The sequence below is a fragment of the Lagopus leucura genome, unplaced genomic scaffold, assembly GCF_019238085.1.
Source record: "Lagopus leucura isolate 7727_CA_CO unplaced genomic scaffold, USGS_WTPT01 Super-Scaffold_760, whole genome shotgun sequence".
In the NCBI taxonomy this organism is placed as follows: domain Eukaryota; kingdom Metazoa; phylum Chordata; class Aves; order Galliformes; family Phasianidae; genus Lagopus; species Lagopus leucura.
Genome location: NW_024962257.1, coordinates 1906215 through 1921376, shown reverse-complemented (window position 1 = coordinate 1921376; position 15162 = coordinate 1906215). Strand labels below are relative to the sequence as shown.

The 15162-nt window shown below is 45.1% G+C and overlaps 1 protein-coding gene across 3 annotated transcripts in view; it reads left to right on the top strand.

The window, feature by feature from the left end:
- The window catches only part of PDGFA (platelet derived growth factor subunit A), a 33204-nt gene extending 26162 nt beyond the window's left edge, over positions 1-7042 (top strand). The window contains exons 6-8 of one of the 3 annotated variants that reach the window (XR_006177618.1): positions 138-311; positions 5812-6011; positions 6655-7042. Coding sequence is in view for 2 of the 3 variants with exons in the window: in XM_042864286.1 (XP_042720220.1) it covers positions 138-271 (134 nt within the window). In the remaining variant the exon portion in view is untranslated. Of the gene's footprint in view, positions 1-137; positions 312-5811 lie in introns of those variants that run through there. The other 2 variants (XM_042864286.1, XM_042864289.1) reach the window with 2 other exon arrangements.
- Positions 7043-15162: the final 8120 nt, after the last annotated feature.

Below are 15162 nucleotides of genomic sequence, written 5' to 3'. Positions count from 1 at the left end.
CATATTAACAGAAGGTATTAGTCATGTCACAGCTTTCCTATGCTGCTCTTTGCTCTAGAGTCTCTATGTGGCGTAGCCTTGAATGGGTTTGTGCTCATATCCCACTGAAATAAAGAACTATTGTTATCCCATTTTAGGCGAGACCGAGGCACGGAGACGTGACTGTGCAAGGTCACACAGCAAGGCTATGGCAGAACCAGGGATAGGACTCAGATCTGAGTGCTCATCCAGTGCCCTAAATCACACGACCATCTTTCCTTTCCAAGAATGAATCCTTGCACCCTTAGAGATAAATACTGAAAAGATTGAGGGTAAGTCATTTTGCCTAATTATTGTGCATTGGATACATGATCCAAAAACTGCCATATCAAAGAATGTGGTGACTGATGAAAATCCAGCTTTCTGCCCATGCAGTTATGCAGCCTTTTATGCTATCATGAGCTAGTCATTTCCTGCATCTCTAAGGAGCCAACCTTTTGTGACTTTGTAATGAAAGTTATGCACATAGAACAAATTAAGAGTCCGATTTTATGGGAATTTGTGAAAATTCAGTAGACAATTTTTCATTGTCCTTCCCCTCACTTCATTGTAATTCCTTCCTTTTATGGTGTGGGTAGCATTTCCTAAGGGAGCTGTTTTTATCATAGGCCCAATCCTGAATTCTTTTCCCAGGCCCTAAAGTGGAAAAGCACTTTAAGAGGTGCTTGTGTTTACCCTTCTTCAAACCAGTGCCTGAGCCTGTGACTTTGCAGAAATATTCCACTGACTTCAGGCAAACGGAGCAGAGTTGGTGTCTATTACCCTTTTTCTGACACAGGATCCCAGTTGGGAGATAGGGGTCTTCTTGCCCTTAGAGTGTCGAAGTACGTTGTAGATAACCCCAAATATGAAGTAACGAGAGTAGAACGTGCAGCTGGATTCCCCCCGTTCTGCTCCTGTGCAGGTTGCCATTTTGCCTTGTTTGTTCCTTTTTTTGAAAAACTGCTTTTCTGGCAGAGCTGGGTTCAGGTCTGCAATTACTAATGCCAGCAATTCCCATTTAAGATGGAACCTCAGAGAGCATAATTTGAAAACTCACCGTCGTGTCCATAACAGACACATTGAAGATGAGAAAAAATAATCAGTTAAAATTTCATGTGAAATGTGGTACTTTTTATTTTAAGAAAAGAATTAGAAAAGAAAGTGAACAACACCAGAAGACTGATCATTCATTTTTCAGTTCTGGAATGTCACCTATCAGTCATTCTAATTATTTGCTGCATCAGGCCAAATTATGTGCTGAAGTAGCTCAGAATCACCACAACACATAAAAGTTATGGCTGGTTCTCGTTGAACTGCTACCTATTATCATGGCATATGACTGTAAGGTGGGGCCTGCAATCACAGCTGTAAATCAAAGAACGAGTCATAGGTTAGGTAGTGTTTTCCTTGGATATTGTCTCTAAGTTTGTTGTCTGTACGCTTGTTTCTCAAGTGATGTTTGATGAGCTGTTATGTCAGGTGTGAAGTCAAGAATACGTCGTTCCCAGCCTGAGAGCCGCGTGCTCATCTTTCCAAGATCAGAACTGTTTTGTCCTCTGTGAAGTACCTTTGACCATCCGTAATAAAGGCATCTGTTTTATTGTCCGTCTTTGAAACTGAGCGGCTGTTAAGATCAGGTGTGCGAAGTACAGAAACACGGATGCAGATGGATCCGTAGCACTTGAAATCCCATGGAAATTAAAAAAAAAAAGAAATAATTGATTCTTTAGAGCAATCAGAAATTAGCAGGAATAAAAGCCATTTTAGACATTTGAAAAGCCCACCTCAGTTTATTTGGCAAGTGAAAAATGAATCCAGGAAATCTACTGTATATAACGATCATACAGCAACAGAGTAGGTGTTGATGGAAAATGTTTATGCTTAAATCTTTCAGCAGTTAATGATCATCTTTACAGACCATAATACTCGAATACTTCACTTATCGATACATCAGGGCTTGGATGGACTTTGAGTCATATGAAAATGAGACACTCCTCAGGCCAATGGTAGCAGCATGTTCTAGTAACTGATCAACCAATTGCATAACTACCTTGCAGAAATAGATGCAACTCCATTGACTTCACGGGGAATGACAGTTACCTGAGAGCTGACCCGAAACTCTCGGCGTGGAGCAGATAATGGTTTCTTATTTTGCAGTTTAGTGTTGTAAAAATAGACTCATTTCCTGGAGCAGTTAAAACAAGAAAATATGGACGAGCAATTTCCCACAGAGATTCATCCACCCTGGAATCTGCTGAGGTCCCCGGATGCAAACATGTGCTGATAGAAAACATAAAACAGCAACTTTGTTTAGGGAAGCCTCTGACCTGTCAAAAATGCAAAGCATTCATTACCAGACTTTTCCTTGGCAATTAGTGGGTAGAATTACTCACAGAAATTGTTTCGTTTGCTCACGAGGGGAGAAGCAAGACATAAATTCAAGATATCCCCCATTTGACCACAAGAAAGAAGACTCTGTTCAGAGGGGGCTGCGGGTGAAGTGCTGAGTGGCCTCAGCTCCCTTTGGGGATGAACTCAAACTTGTAGCCCTCACTGGCGTATCCAGAGCCCTCCAAAGTTGCTGGGTCCCCCTGCTGTGATTTTTTTCAGCAGTCTCGGGGATTTGTACATCTGTACATTCTATTTTTTTTTTTTTCAAGACTTTCAGTAAACCTCAAGTGGTTCCAAAATCCTTCTGTCTCTGTTTTGTAGAGGCTAATTCTGACACAGGGATGTGGTGTTGAACGTTGCCTTCCTTCCCTAGGTATTTACACTCAAATCTCAGCTTTGCTTTCTGCTGTTAGGTGAAAATGTTTTCCAGCAATGACTTTTCAAGTAGCTGTCATATGCTCCATTCTGCTGCTGGAATCAGCGTGACATTTCACATGGGATGTCCTCCTAATGCCAGCCATGCTTCACCTTTTCATTTGCGCTCTGCTTTTACCTGTGTATCCATAGAAAGGAGATGCTGGATGAAGCTGAAGACCAGGGGAGTTGTAAGAGGGCAGATATTCTGCCCTGAGCTCTGCTCTGCTGGAGCCAAGTGCCCAGCTGTGCTCTGCTGTGTGGGGCCAGGGCAAGAGGGAGAGATGCTACAACACTTCAAGGAAGCCAAGATATGGCTTCTCATCCTCCAGTCATTTTTCCTAAAGATGCAGTCCTCCCTGACTGCTGTCAAGCCCTGCAGTTTCCCTCTTCTCCTCTTGTCCAGAGGGCCTGTGTTTCCCTGATGCTGACATATCCCTCATGCGGGGAGCATCTCACGCTGCACAAAATGGCTGAGGAGAGGTAGTGTCTGTTCAGTAGGATTCCTATGGAAATTGAGGCTCATGAACTTGGAAGGGAAGACTCTTCTTTGTCCTAAGTCACCCACAGCGAAATGAGCTGCTGAAATGGTTCACTCAAGGCAGCCACTCAAATATGACTTCAGGACCTGAATTCCCCCTTAAATGCAATGGGTTTGCACAGTAAAAGTGACAAAAGATAATCATAGAATAATAACGGTTGGAAAAGACCTCTAAGATCATCTAGTCCAACCATCAGCACATCACTACCGTGCCCACTAAACCATCTGCAAAGACTGTGCGTGAGTCCTGCAGCCTGTGCATTTTACTGCTGGCCACAAATGCAGCTTTTAAGTCACAGTGTCACTATGCAGGGATATCTCTTCTGTGCATTTCAGAATGGCTCCCCTAGCAGCTTGTATCCACTGATTGTGAAGATGCTGCTGACCAACCCAAACTGTTGGGCTGTGTCAGCCTATGTAATGGAGGCTCAGGGACCTCACAGCTGGAGTTGGCAAGTGCAAATGTTTCCCATTAGCTCCCTGCATTCCCCTTAGCTGTGATTCAGCAAGATGCTCAGTGGTAAAGCTGAACTTGAAGCACATGAGATGTTGCTTTGAAGTTACTCGCACTTCAAGTTAGGCATGATCTGAGCTGGCTTGCTTGCTCAGGCCCTGAGGAGCCTGCTGCGGTAACACAGCGTAAGCCTGGTGTTTTCCTCTTGTGCATTGCCTGCAGTGATGCTAGTTTCAGCAGCAGGCTCTCAGAAAACTATTCCATAGCACTGAGAGAAATCAGACATCTTTAACTATTCAGTAGCATTCTAGCAGTAAACTGCTAGAGTAGAAAGCCCTTAGCAACAACTGCCTTTTCTGGGCCTCTGAAAACTCTTCCTTCCTTATTCAACATTTCTTTTCTAAGGCAAGAGAAAAAAAAAATCTTAAAATAGTTCCTTGAAAAGGTGGGAAATTAAGCAGATCATATCATCTTGATTTCTTTATCTTGCTTAATGAAGGAAAAGTTTGCCAGCAAAACAAGCATACATGAAGAACACTTTGAGCAACTTCAAAAGAGTTTGTAGGCTAGATCAGGAAAAGATAAAATCAGAAGTGGAAACTTCTAATACACTTTATAGCTCATTACTTACAGGAAATACATTGTCACATAAGATACTAATGAATTTTGCAGGGTGAAGTTTCCAAAAGAAAAAAATAAGGTACCTTCTGTATCTGAGAAGAAGGGTCTTAGGTCGCTAACTATGGTAGCCATGCAGTGGATGTGTAACACTGTTCAGTGGAAGGATTCTACCCCTAGGAAAAAGCTTTTCAAAGTTGTAAATGTGTACAGTGTTGAATTTCTGTAGCAGCCTCCTGAACTAGCTGCTGAAATGAGATAAAGGGAATGGTAGAAGTCTGTGTTGCTTTCAGCTGTCTTGTTCTACACCACAGAAAGCAGAATGCTGCATTGCATACATCCAGCTGCAGGGAGGACAGCAGGATCACATCTGTATGTGCAGTGATGAACAGGTTATGTTGTGCTGATGCTTTCTATCAGGCACTGATGCTAGCAAAATCAGGAAAGAATCATGGATACTCAGATTTAATGTATCGGTGGCACTTGCCTGAAAAATTAGTATTTGCCAGATTCTTAACTAACTCAAGTGAAGAAGTAATGATGAAATCCTGTTTCTGGACAAAGGCCTAAATCCCAAGATAATGGATTTGCTGCTAGTGAGTTGATGCTCCTCTAGGCCTCAGAGAATGTGGAACAGAAATATTTCCTATCTTTAGGAAGTACTCAGAGGTCCTCTGGACGACAAATTGTCCACTGGTGTAAACAAGCCCCTCACTGATGACCAGAGAGCTGAGGGGTTGTACCCCTGGTTCACCTCATGGTTTCCAGTGCAGATGTGCTGTCATAGCTTGAGCTCTTATAGTTTGTCTTGAATACAGCAAGGTATTTAAATATGAGCTTAGATGCTCTTTCTGCCCTTAGACACTGAGATGCCTCTAGACTTGCAGACACGGAAAGGCGGTCTTACTGAAAATCGAGAGGCATTTGCGCTTGTGACATTTCTGTTCATGCTTGGAAGTGAGATTTGGGCCCCTAGCTCATGGAGACGCTTTTGCAAATATTCTATCTGTCCTCCCATTCCTCTGTAGATCAACCTACTTGGCCTGAACTGAAAGTGTAAATAACAAACAGCTGAAGGATGGTCTGCGTGCTTCCTTTTGAGTGTTCCCCTTATTGAGTGCTTGAGGTCACATAGCAGGTGCTATGACCTTAGGGACCTGCCTTCTGGAGCCTTTTTTAAGATGCTGACTGACTCCTCATTAATGAGCCATTAAAAGAGCTGATCAGTGGTAACCACGCAGGCCAGGCTTCAGGAGAATATTCTTGCTGGGATCCAAGATGGCTCTGTCTGTGTGCTGGCCAGGGATGAAGGGCTGGAAAACTGCGTGGTGGAAGAGACTATTAATGTGATTTTCCACAATTTTCCTTGCAGCTGCATTTTTGAGGAGGGAGAGGAGATGGCTAGGCTTGCAGTAACACGTTGTGTCGTCATAAATGCTACAGCCACCATCTGTTTCCAGCCCACGGCTTGAAAGAAAACTGAGCAGTAATCTCGTAATTCACATGAGCGTTTTACACTTGTGAACCCTTCCCAACCTTTGTCTAATAACGAGGGGAGTGCATGGTGCTAAGGTTTGTATTTTTCCTGCGTGTATTAGTGTTTATTTGTATGTCTCTTTCTGTATATTTTATTTTATTTTGTTCCACGGTCCCATTAAAAAAAAAAAAAAAGTGTTAAAAGTTAACACAGTCAAAAGAAACGTAACGAAGGTGAAGTCCCGATTCCACTGACCTTGCTGGCAGAATTCTCCAGGAGGAGGTGCGTTTAACATTCCTCGCTGTGTCTGTCTTAGTTACCTGTTGATTAAAAGAAAGACATTAGAAAGTGAAGAGGCAGGTTGCCGAGCTGTCCTTTCCCTGCAGAAACAGAACTGCTAGAATAGCTGGACGTGCGCATTTTAAACCTGCACCATCAGATAGGATGGTAATGGTAGGTTGGATTTTAATGAAAACAAATTCTTCTGCTAATCTTGGCTCCGGGCTGGCCCTCCGTGGGATTAAGGATACCACCTGCTGTGCCAAAGTCCTGCTCAGGTTTGAGGCTGCTGGTGGGTGGGAAGAGCACAAACATCAGAGTGGATGGTGAGCAATCACAGTCTGTCCTTATGCAGTGCCCTCGGGAAAGGCAAAGATTATTTAGTTGATGGAAGTAGTGCTCCTCTTCAGCCTGCAAAGCAAGGCTAACGTCATTAAGGATTTCTTTTTGACTGTTCAGCAAAACCAAGGGCTGCTGTTTCTGTGGACCTCCTTTCGTCTTGGACCCAATTTGCACTCCTGCTCCCAGCACAGCCGAACCGGCTGCGTAACTCCAGCACTCCTCTGGCCTTAGGAACGATGACTTCCATCATCTCAACGAGACTGCAGAGCAGTTTAAGGATGAAACGGCTTCTCATTTCATATACCCCACTGCTGCTAGAACTGTAAATCTTTGTTGGACTGGGTTTATAGCAAGCTGCTGCTGCAAGCAAGTGAAATGCATTTTCTGTTGTCATATGTATGGTCAAACTGTTCAAAAAGTTGCCCAACAAAGAACTGAGCTCCTGATGGGAAACCAATTCAATCTCTTTACATTTTATTGAAAAATAATAAATAACTCTTCAGGCCGATGGGTCGATCTTGTAGATTTCTGTATCATTTTCTTACAGGATGAAGCGGTCGGGAAGGCCACCTTACTTCTGTCTTTTATCCAGACTAATTGGTTATGGACAAGGAGTGCTGAGAGCTGTCAGCCTAATGGGCCTCTCCCCTCTTACTCCTCCCATCCTGCCAGGTTTGGTCCCTGCTGCCTCCCACCGCTTTGCCCATCGGCCCATCTGAGGTGTCTGCCTGCGACTGTGCTGCTCAGAGCCCTCTCCCTGCCATGTCCCTTGGTATCCTTGGAGGTACAAGCAGCTTTCCCAAGGCTGGTTTTCACGTGAGAGGGGGCACACGAAGGGCAGTGGCAGGGAAGGTCTCCGAAATGAAATTCCCAGGAACAGGATTTGCACATTTTATGACTGGTCGGATAGAAATGCAATGGAGCTGAATTACTACTCCTTAATCCTGCTTTCTCACTTTCCTTCCAGCAGCCTCCTCCCCTCAATTTTAGGTAATACAGAAGCTTATAAACAAATCCCACTGCGTGAAAAATAGCAAAGAGGGGGAAAAAAGGACCTGGGTTAGGGCTGTGATGGATAGACAGGTGGAAGGCAGGCACCAGAAAGGGACAATGAATGGTAAAAGCCTTTGATGGAAACACTAAAGAGCTATTGAAAATCCAGGGGGTGGGGGGAGGGAGGAGAAAGAATAGCAGGAGGAGGGAAAGCAAGGGAGCCGTGCCCCCCTTCCCTCCGCCCTCTTTCTCAGGATGTTGAAAGTATTTGTCCTTCGTTACAAAATGATTGAACCGCCGCCAGGCCGGGCCACCCTTCCAGCCATTGCACTGGGAAGCTGGCACTTCTGAAAGCCTTGTTGCCTCTCAAATTTTATAGCTTTCTCCTTTGTGGGAGTTTTTGTTTTGTTTTGTGCTCCTGGCAGGATTGTTTTCAGTTTTGCTGCATATCAAAGAAACTATATTTTGCTGCTCTGACCGACGTAGAAGCCAGGTAATGAAAGAAAGAATTAAAAAATTGAGGCCCATTTTTATCAGAATACCCAGCCGTCTGCCTTTAACTGAGTCAGAATTTTGTGCATTTGGTATTCATTATATTACGTTAATATTCTTTTGCTTCAGCTCTGTCATTTTTTGAAGGAGGAATTTTGTCCTGTAAATAAAGCTTCAACCTTACTGAAATCTCAATGTGTACCAAAGCAATGCCTGTTCTTCACAGTTGTGAGCAGTGAGAATGATATTGCTATGTCACCACTGAAGTGTTGGTTTGGTTTTTTTGCAATAGACATGCACAGGAGAAAAGGCAATGTTTCCCCTTTTTGGAATGGTCTTGGAGCTTCTGGGATCTCCTACATTTGTCTGCAGATGGAGAGAGCTACATAAGAGTGTTGCTGCTGCTAGAGGCTGTATTTATATCGTGTACTTACATGCATATGTATTTTTGTTATCTTGGGAAGGACTAAAGCCATGTGCATGCTCTGAGAATGAGGTCTGGCTGTCTGGATGGCCATCCTCCACCCACGGCCTTGTTAACCAGGAGGTGACCCAGGGCTACGACGTGTGAGTGATGCCACCCACATGCCACTGCTGTCAGGGTAAGCTGGGTGTCCTTGTCCTGGAGGGGTGAGAGGAGCCTCAGCTCACTGTGCTGAGCAATGCGGGGTGGGCGCATCAGCTGCATCACCCCAAGGGCACTACTCTGTAAACAGCACTGGCAATCAGCTGTTCTTTGCCTCCAAGATTAGATCCTGGGATTAGAACTCCGACAAGCTGACCACTCTGGATCATCAAAATAGTCTCAGGAAAGGCAATATGCAACGCATACAGCTGATTTTTTCACTGCGTCGAAAGGAAAATCTCTGATAAAATAACTTTGCAGTAGTGCTTTCCACCTGCGTGTCTTCAATACATGCACTGCAGTTTGCAGTGCCCCCGAGGGAGGTTACCCTGCTTACCCCACCTCCAAGCGAAGAGAAAGGGTAAGTGATTTGCTCAAGGTTAGTCGGGGAGTCTCTGGGGATGGTGCTTTGGTCTCCTGCCTTCAAAGGAATTCATCCCAGTGACCAAAGCAAACGGCCCCTGCTGTTCCAAGGCCGGGCCGTGGCGTGTCATTAGCACTTTGTATCTGAGATGCTGTGTCCAGGAAAGTAATCTCTGTCCTTGCAAACTCACTCTTAGTTCTTGAGCGTGGGTGAACGCTTGTCATCATGCCAGGATGACACAAAGTCTAGAAATTATGATGGCAATTAAGGTCATGCCATAACGGGGGAAAATGCTGCCTCAGAAGCGTCCCCGTTTAGTGTCACTGCTAATGATTATTTAAGCTGCAGGACATGACAGATGCAAAAATCAGGTTGTAGCTGTTATGACTCATGCCTTGAAATAACATTTTCCTTCTTACATTGTGAAAATTATGGAGCCATGGGAAGTGAGGGAAAATAGGATTTCCTTGGAGGTTACAGATTTTCCTTTAATCAGCTTTCATAATGTTAATTAAATGTTTGGAACAATGGCTCGGTCCTGGGATCCGCCCGTTCTTGTGTAACCATCTCACAATACCGTTTTCACTTTCATGTTTATTTGCCAGCATGATTCAAAGCGTGAGCTGAGCAAGGCTCCTGCTTGAGGAGCTCCTTGGCTTTTGGGAAACTCCACTCCCCCTGTTACATTTCCTACAGAGGCATAAACCCTCCTCTCCTGAGAAAGGGCAGCTGAGAGGGCTCACAGCACTTTCTGTACCCTCATTATCCTGTTAGTAAATGGGGATAATAAAAACTCTTGGTGGGATGCTGATAGAGATACAGAAGAGGGCTGCTCTGAAAGCAATGCCTCCTGTTATTCATGTTGGCCACGATGTCAGAGGTGGATGTTGGTGGGATGGCAGTAGGCATTGAACCTTCCCACCAATATACCTTCATGTTTTGTTGCTGTGTGACAGGCGACTGCATCAGGAAGTGTCTGTGAAGGTGTGTATAAAGCAAAGTATTGTCACTGAATTGCTCTGTGTGGAACTGACGTTCATCAATGCTTGATGAATGTTTCTGGAGAATGCGAGGGGTGGATGGTACATTTTGGCAGCAGTGGCAGTGATGTAAAGGGCAAGCCACATTCCGGATGGCCATGCCCTGCTGTCACACCACCAAACCATGAGCGTCTCAATCAGCTCACCTGCGCAAATTGGCTTATTGACTTATGATGGTGACAGCGCTGAAAATCAGTGCTTTGTAGCTGAGAATGTGCTCTATCAAATAGTGTTATTGTGCTCTTTGTTGTCGTTACTGTGGAAATAAACAGGAGGCGTTTCTTTGGGAGTGACCTATGTATATACCCAGCCACGTGGAGAAATAGGTGTGTCTGTGGAGGTTAATTCGTGGATAGATGCATTCTGGATGATGCAGTATATTACAGTGCCACTCATTCCCTGAAGTGCACACTCTCTGCAGCGTGATTTGTGTCTGTAGGAGCCATCCCTTCCGGTCCTGTGCCACTGCCTCACCCCATGGGACAGAAGCTGTGCTGGGCAGATTGCCACAGCCCAGGAGGTCCTAGTTCTGAGCTGGGGTGTCTGTCGTGGTGCTCTGAGCTGTGCCTGTGTGAGTCCTGAAGCTGCTGCAGCAGCGTGCTCACATCAACACAGGTGTGCGTCCGGGCAGCCTGGCTGCCTTTATTCCTCAGGTTAGGAAAGGCTTTTTTCAAAAATACCATTTTGAAGCTTATGAATTTCAAGCAGTATCAGAAAAAAAAAAAAAAGAGGTAGAACCTACTCTATTTTAGTTCAAATCTAGCCCAATATGTGCGAAATGCTGTTTCTGCAGAAGTAACGTTAATTAGCCATGGAAGAGCTGCCTTGTTAAGCTACGAAGATGGAAACAAGAAGTGGTGAGCACAGGGCAGCTCCATTCCCTGCAGTGGGGATGCAGCTCTGGGTGCAGGAGGGTCGGCTCCTGCTTTCTGGGCAGCGTGTTCCCTTCCCTGCATGAGCTATTTGGATGCAGCCGTGCCACTTCTCAGTGGCAGTTTCCCTGTTGTCACAGTGCTTTTGTCTGCTCGGAGAGAAGGTGCTCAGCAAACAGGAATGCTGGATGTTTTTTATGTTACTTATTTCTGATTCATTGGTTCTAAATTAGTGGCTTGGAGGCACATACCTTTACTACGAGTAGGGGAGGAGCTGCCTCTCTTCTCCCCACCTTTGGAAACTTTGACCTGCTAAGATCACACGCTGTAGGAAGTCTCTGAGATGAGGTCCCAGGTGCTGCCAGCAGCAAGGGGCTGGAGCAGCCGGTCAGGTGTGGTTGGAGGGTGTTTTGAGGGAGTTTGGAACATCTGGCTCCATTTCCAGCAACCTAATACACAACAGGCGAGATAGATTTCAAGTCTGATTTTGACTGCATGGAGGCTTCTTCCTTAATACGGGAATTGGCTGTGTATTCACTGTATAAAATACGTGTTTATTCTCTGCTTGGCAGCGCGGGACACAAGAGATCGAAACTTCCCCTTCACACCCCTTTGATTAGCAGAGGAGTGGCAGGAGGAATTTTTCCTCTCTTGGTCATTCTGGGCAACCTTTGAGTCCACTTTTCCCACCCTGTTCCCATGCGAGCAAGCCTTGTGCCGGCTGGGAGCTGTCAGCTGCCCAACCCTGTGCTAAATCCATGGCGAGGCGTGTAACGTGCCTGGCACCATCCGTATCCCACACAGTTCCCATCCCAGCAGGGATAGCATTTTTTTTTTTTTTTTTTTACATTGAAATATGAAAGCTTATTTCAGATAGCTGAGGGAGCCATCAGAGTTACCAGGCTGGGTCTTTCCATGTTGTTGGCTGTGAAGCTTCTCACCCTTTTGCAGGCTCAAAGCCCTCAAAGCCGTTTCTCTCCCCTGAGTCCTTCCTTGCAGATGGCAAAGCACACTGTTAACTGACACACCAAAGAGATGCACCATGCTGTCTGCACATTTTCAGCAGAAACGAATGAAAGTTTTGCCTTCAGCTCGGCTTGGCATCATCTCCGGGTTCTCTTTTGGTTTCTATTCCCGTGAATCATTTCTCCATTCCACTTCTCCTTTGTTTGTTCTGTAATTGCTGGCTGAACCTGGAGGCACAGCTTCCCTGTGGGAGCATCACTGCCGTCAATCAGAGCGGAGAGGTGGTACAGCTGGTACAGTCCTTCCTCCTGCTCCGAGTGAATGAATCATCCCCTGAATATGCAGTATCATTCAGGACAGGAGCCAGGATCCTCAACAGACACATGAATTCCAGCACCTTTGGAAACATTATTTCCACATTTTGGGCAGACTGAGATGCAGTAAATAAGCAAGCTGTGGCATTTGCAATCTCCGTAGTTTTATTTAAAGTGACTGTCTGCTCTAAATGCCTGTACAGGTATTTAAAGCACAAGGAGTAAAGCATGTATCCTTGATCTGATACTGCCCAAGGCAGCTTCACAGTATGGCCCATTTGATGCCACTGAGCAGTCCATTGAACAATTAAGAACCCACCAGAAACAGTAACTGCCTGCTTTCCTCCTGAAGATTCACACAAACCCATACATCCCAATCTCTGCTGTTGGTCTCTGTGTTCACTCCCACTTTTGTTATTTTTCCATTATTTCAGCCACTGATTAAGACACCAAACTGCAGGTGTTCACACACAGTGCTGAACACAAAGCACTTTGCCTGGAAGCATGGAGCTGAACAGGTGGCCTTGCACTGCCCTGAGCTCTGGCTGTACATCTCAAGGCCTGGGGATGGAATAACAGACGTGAGTAAATGGAGAGCATGTCTCAGTTAGACTGTGGGTGAGTATAGAAGTGCTACAGGGAGGATAGAAGCCCTCATGCCTCAGTTTCCCAATGGAAGGTTAGCTGGTGCCTGCCATCCCAACCAGCGCCGCCCTTCTTTGCCTGCAGTTCCCAGCTTGTCTTGTGAAGAAAAGCCCATTGCATCCTCTCAAGGTGATTTCCTTTGACAAAGTTCTGCCTTTAAATACAACACAATTAGTCCATGATACAGCTTTTTTATAACATCACCCAGTTTTCCCAATGTCCTGGGCTGTGCTGATGAATTCAGTAAAGCTGCCCGTGGTTAAGTGTATGCATGCATCTCAGTTCAGTGTTGCAGGGAAAAGGAAAGAAACACTGATCCAGTAGAGCAGAGGAAGACCAGTCAGGAGGGCTATGATATCGCTTTCAGTACTCTAATTAATACCAATAGGTAAGATGTTCTCTGCTTTGTTTACGTGACGACGTTATAGCTACATGTTAACCTTCATCAGTCCTTCTGATGGTAACAGTGAAAGTAGAATACCATTAAAATTATCTTCCTATATATTTAAACCACTCTGGCACATCTCCAGGCAGTGTTTGTGCCCCTGTTTATGCTGCAGACCTTTGTGACCCTAGAATACTTTTATTTACGAAAGCATAAGCATCATTTCCATGGCAACATGCTTTTCAGGCTGCAGATAGAGGATTGCAATTTCCTAAGCAGCAGAAAAAGCAATGCTGATTTTTTTTTTTCCTAATCAGCTAGTAGCAACTTTCATGTGCAAAATCCATCAGCCACGATAAATCATTTAAAAGCTATATTATAATCAACGCAATTTTAAATCTCAGCATGGTTAGCCTAAAAATAAAGACAGTTAGATCCAGTTGTTTAATGGAAATGAAGATTGTGCAATGACATCTGCACTGCTGCTCCAGCAAATTGGCTTCAACTTGCTCTGAGATCCAGTCTGATGAGGAGCAGTTTGCTTTGCTAGAATGAAACATTATTTACAGAAGAACTACTGCATGATTATTATCCTCTATGGTTTTGGACAATGCTTTTCCATATTGGAGGAGATAATTAAGCAAGTTTGAAAGAAGCCCAAGCTATAGATAAAGGAATGCTATTAACAGATATGTTGGTTACCGGCTTGTGTGAAATTGCACTTGGTGCCTTCTGCCTTCAGAGAGCATTGGGATGGAGCTGAGCCCCTAGAGGTCATGCCAGCAGAACCCTTCCTCAGTTGCTGGTGTTGTGGGCAGCTATACAGAACTGGGTCTATAAGGAAACGTTTCTTGGTAGTACCACAGCATTTCTTCCTCAGTCACCCCACAAACAGGAAAGCTGAGGTGCTGGAAGAAGAACGATGTGTCTGAAGTTGCCCTGGTTGGCAGTTGGAGATGTCCTGGAGTCCCACCAGGAGCCATGGCCCACTGATTGGGGCAAGGTGTTTCAGGACTGGAACCATCCCCTGCCCACATCACTGGGACTGCTGCAAATTATTTGGGGTGGCAGGTAAGGTAATATTAGGCTAAATTCTGTAATCATAGAGGCACATTCCTACTTGATAAAAGGGAAAAGTGCTCACCCTCATGTTGGCTGCGATGGAAAGGAGGAAGGCTTTTCAGTGTACTCTTATGGTTTCAGGCTTGAACTTGGAACTGTTTGTTTTTGCTAAGCCACCCCTTCCGCCCTAGTTAATAGTCAACTTTGAAACCCAGCTTTATGTCCCATGTGTTTGATTTACATTTCAAACGCAGGTCCAGCAGGGCAGGCTGTCTAAATCACTTGTCAGCACAAGGGAAGGAGGTGACACAGTGGGAGAAAAAAGTGAGACATGGTATAGCCCAGTATAAACTCTCCAGCAGCTGGGCAATGCTGTTACTGGGAGAGTCCCCAGCAAGCAATGACTGCTCATCTTGCTGAGAGGTTGAGGTCTAACCCAGGCAACACACAGGGACTAGCTTGTCTCCTTTGATTTATGCTTGATTCCTCCAGCACTGCAACCCTGCATCCTGTTTTCCTTGTCTGCTGCCGCTGTACATCAGGGTGATGGCTTGGAAAGACCTAGCAAGTGAAGTTTCTTTTGAAACCAAAAATAGCCCTTCACGATCTTATTTTCTTTTTGGTCAGCATCTTGCAATCTGAAATTTATCACCTTTCTGAAGCTGGAGTGACATACAGGAAACCTATCCAACGGTGAGCCGGAGGGCACAGGGCAGAGCAAGTTCACTGGCCACTTTTGAAAGCCGTCTGGCTGGAAATATCATTTTCAAGTGCTCTTTGATGAGGTAACATCAAGGAGCAAAGCGAATGCACACGCCATGCAGGCCAGCGCCAAATGGTTTGCACGGCCAATCAATGGGGCATTGA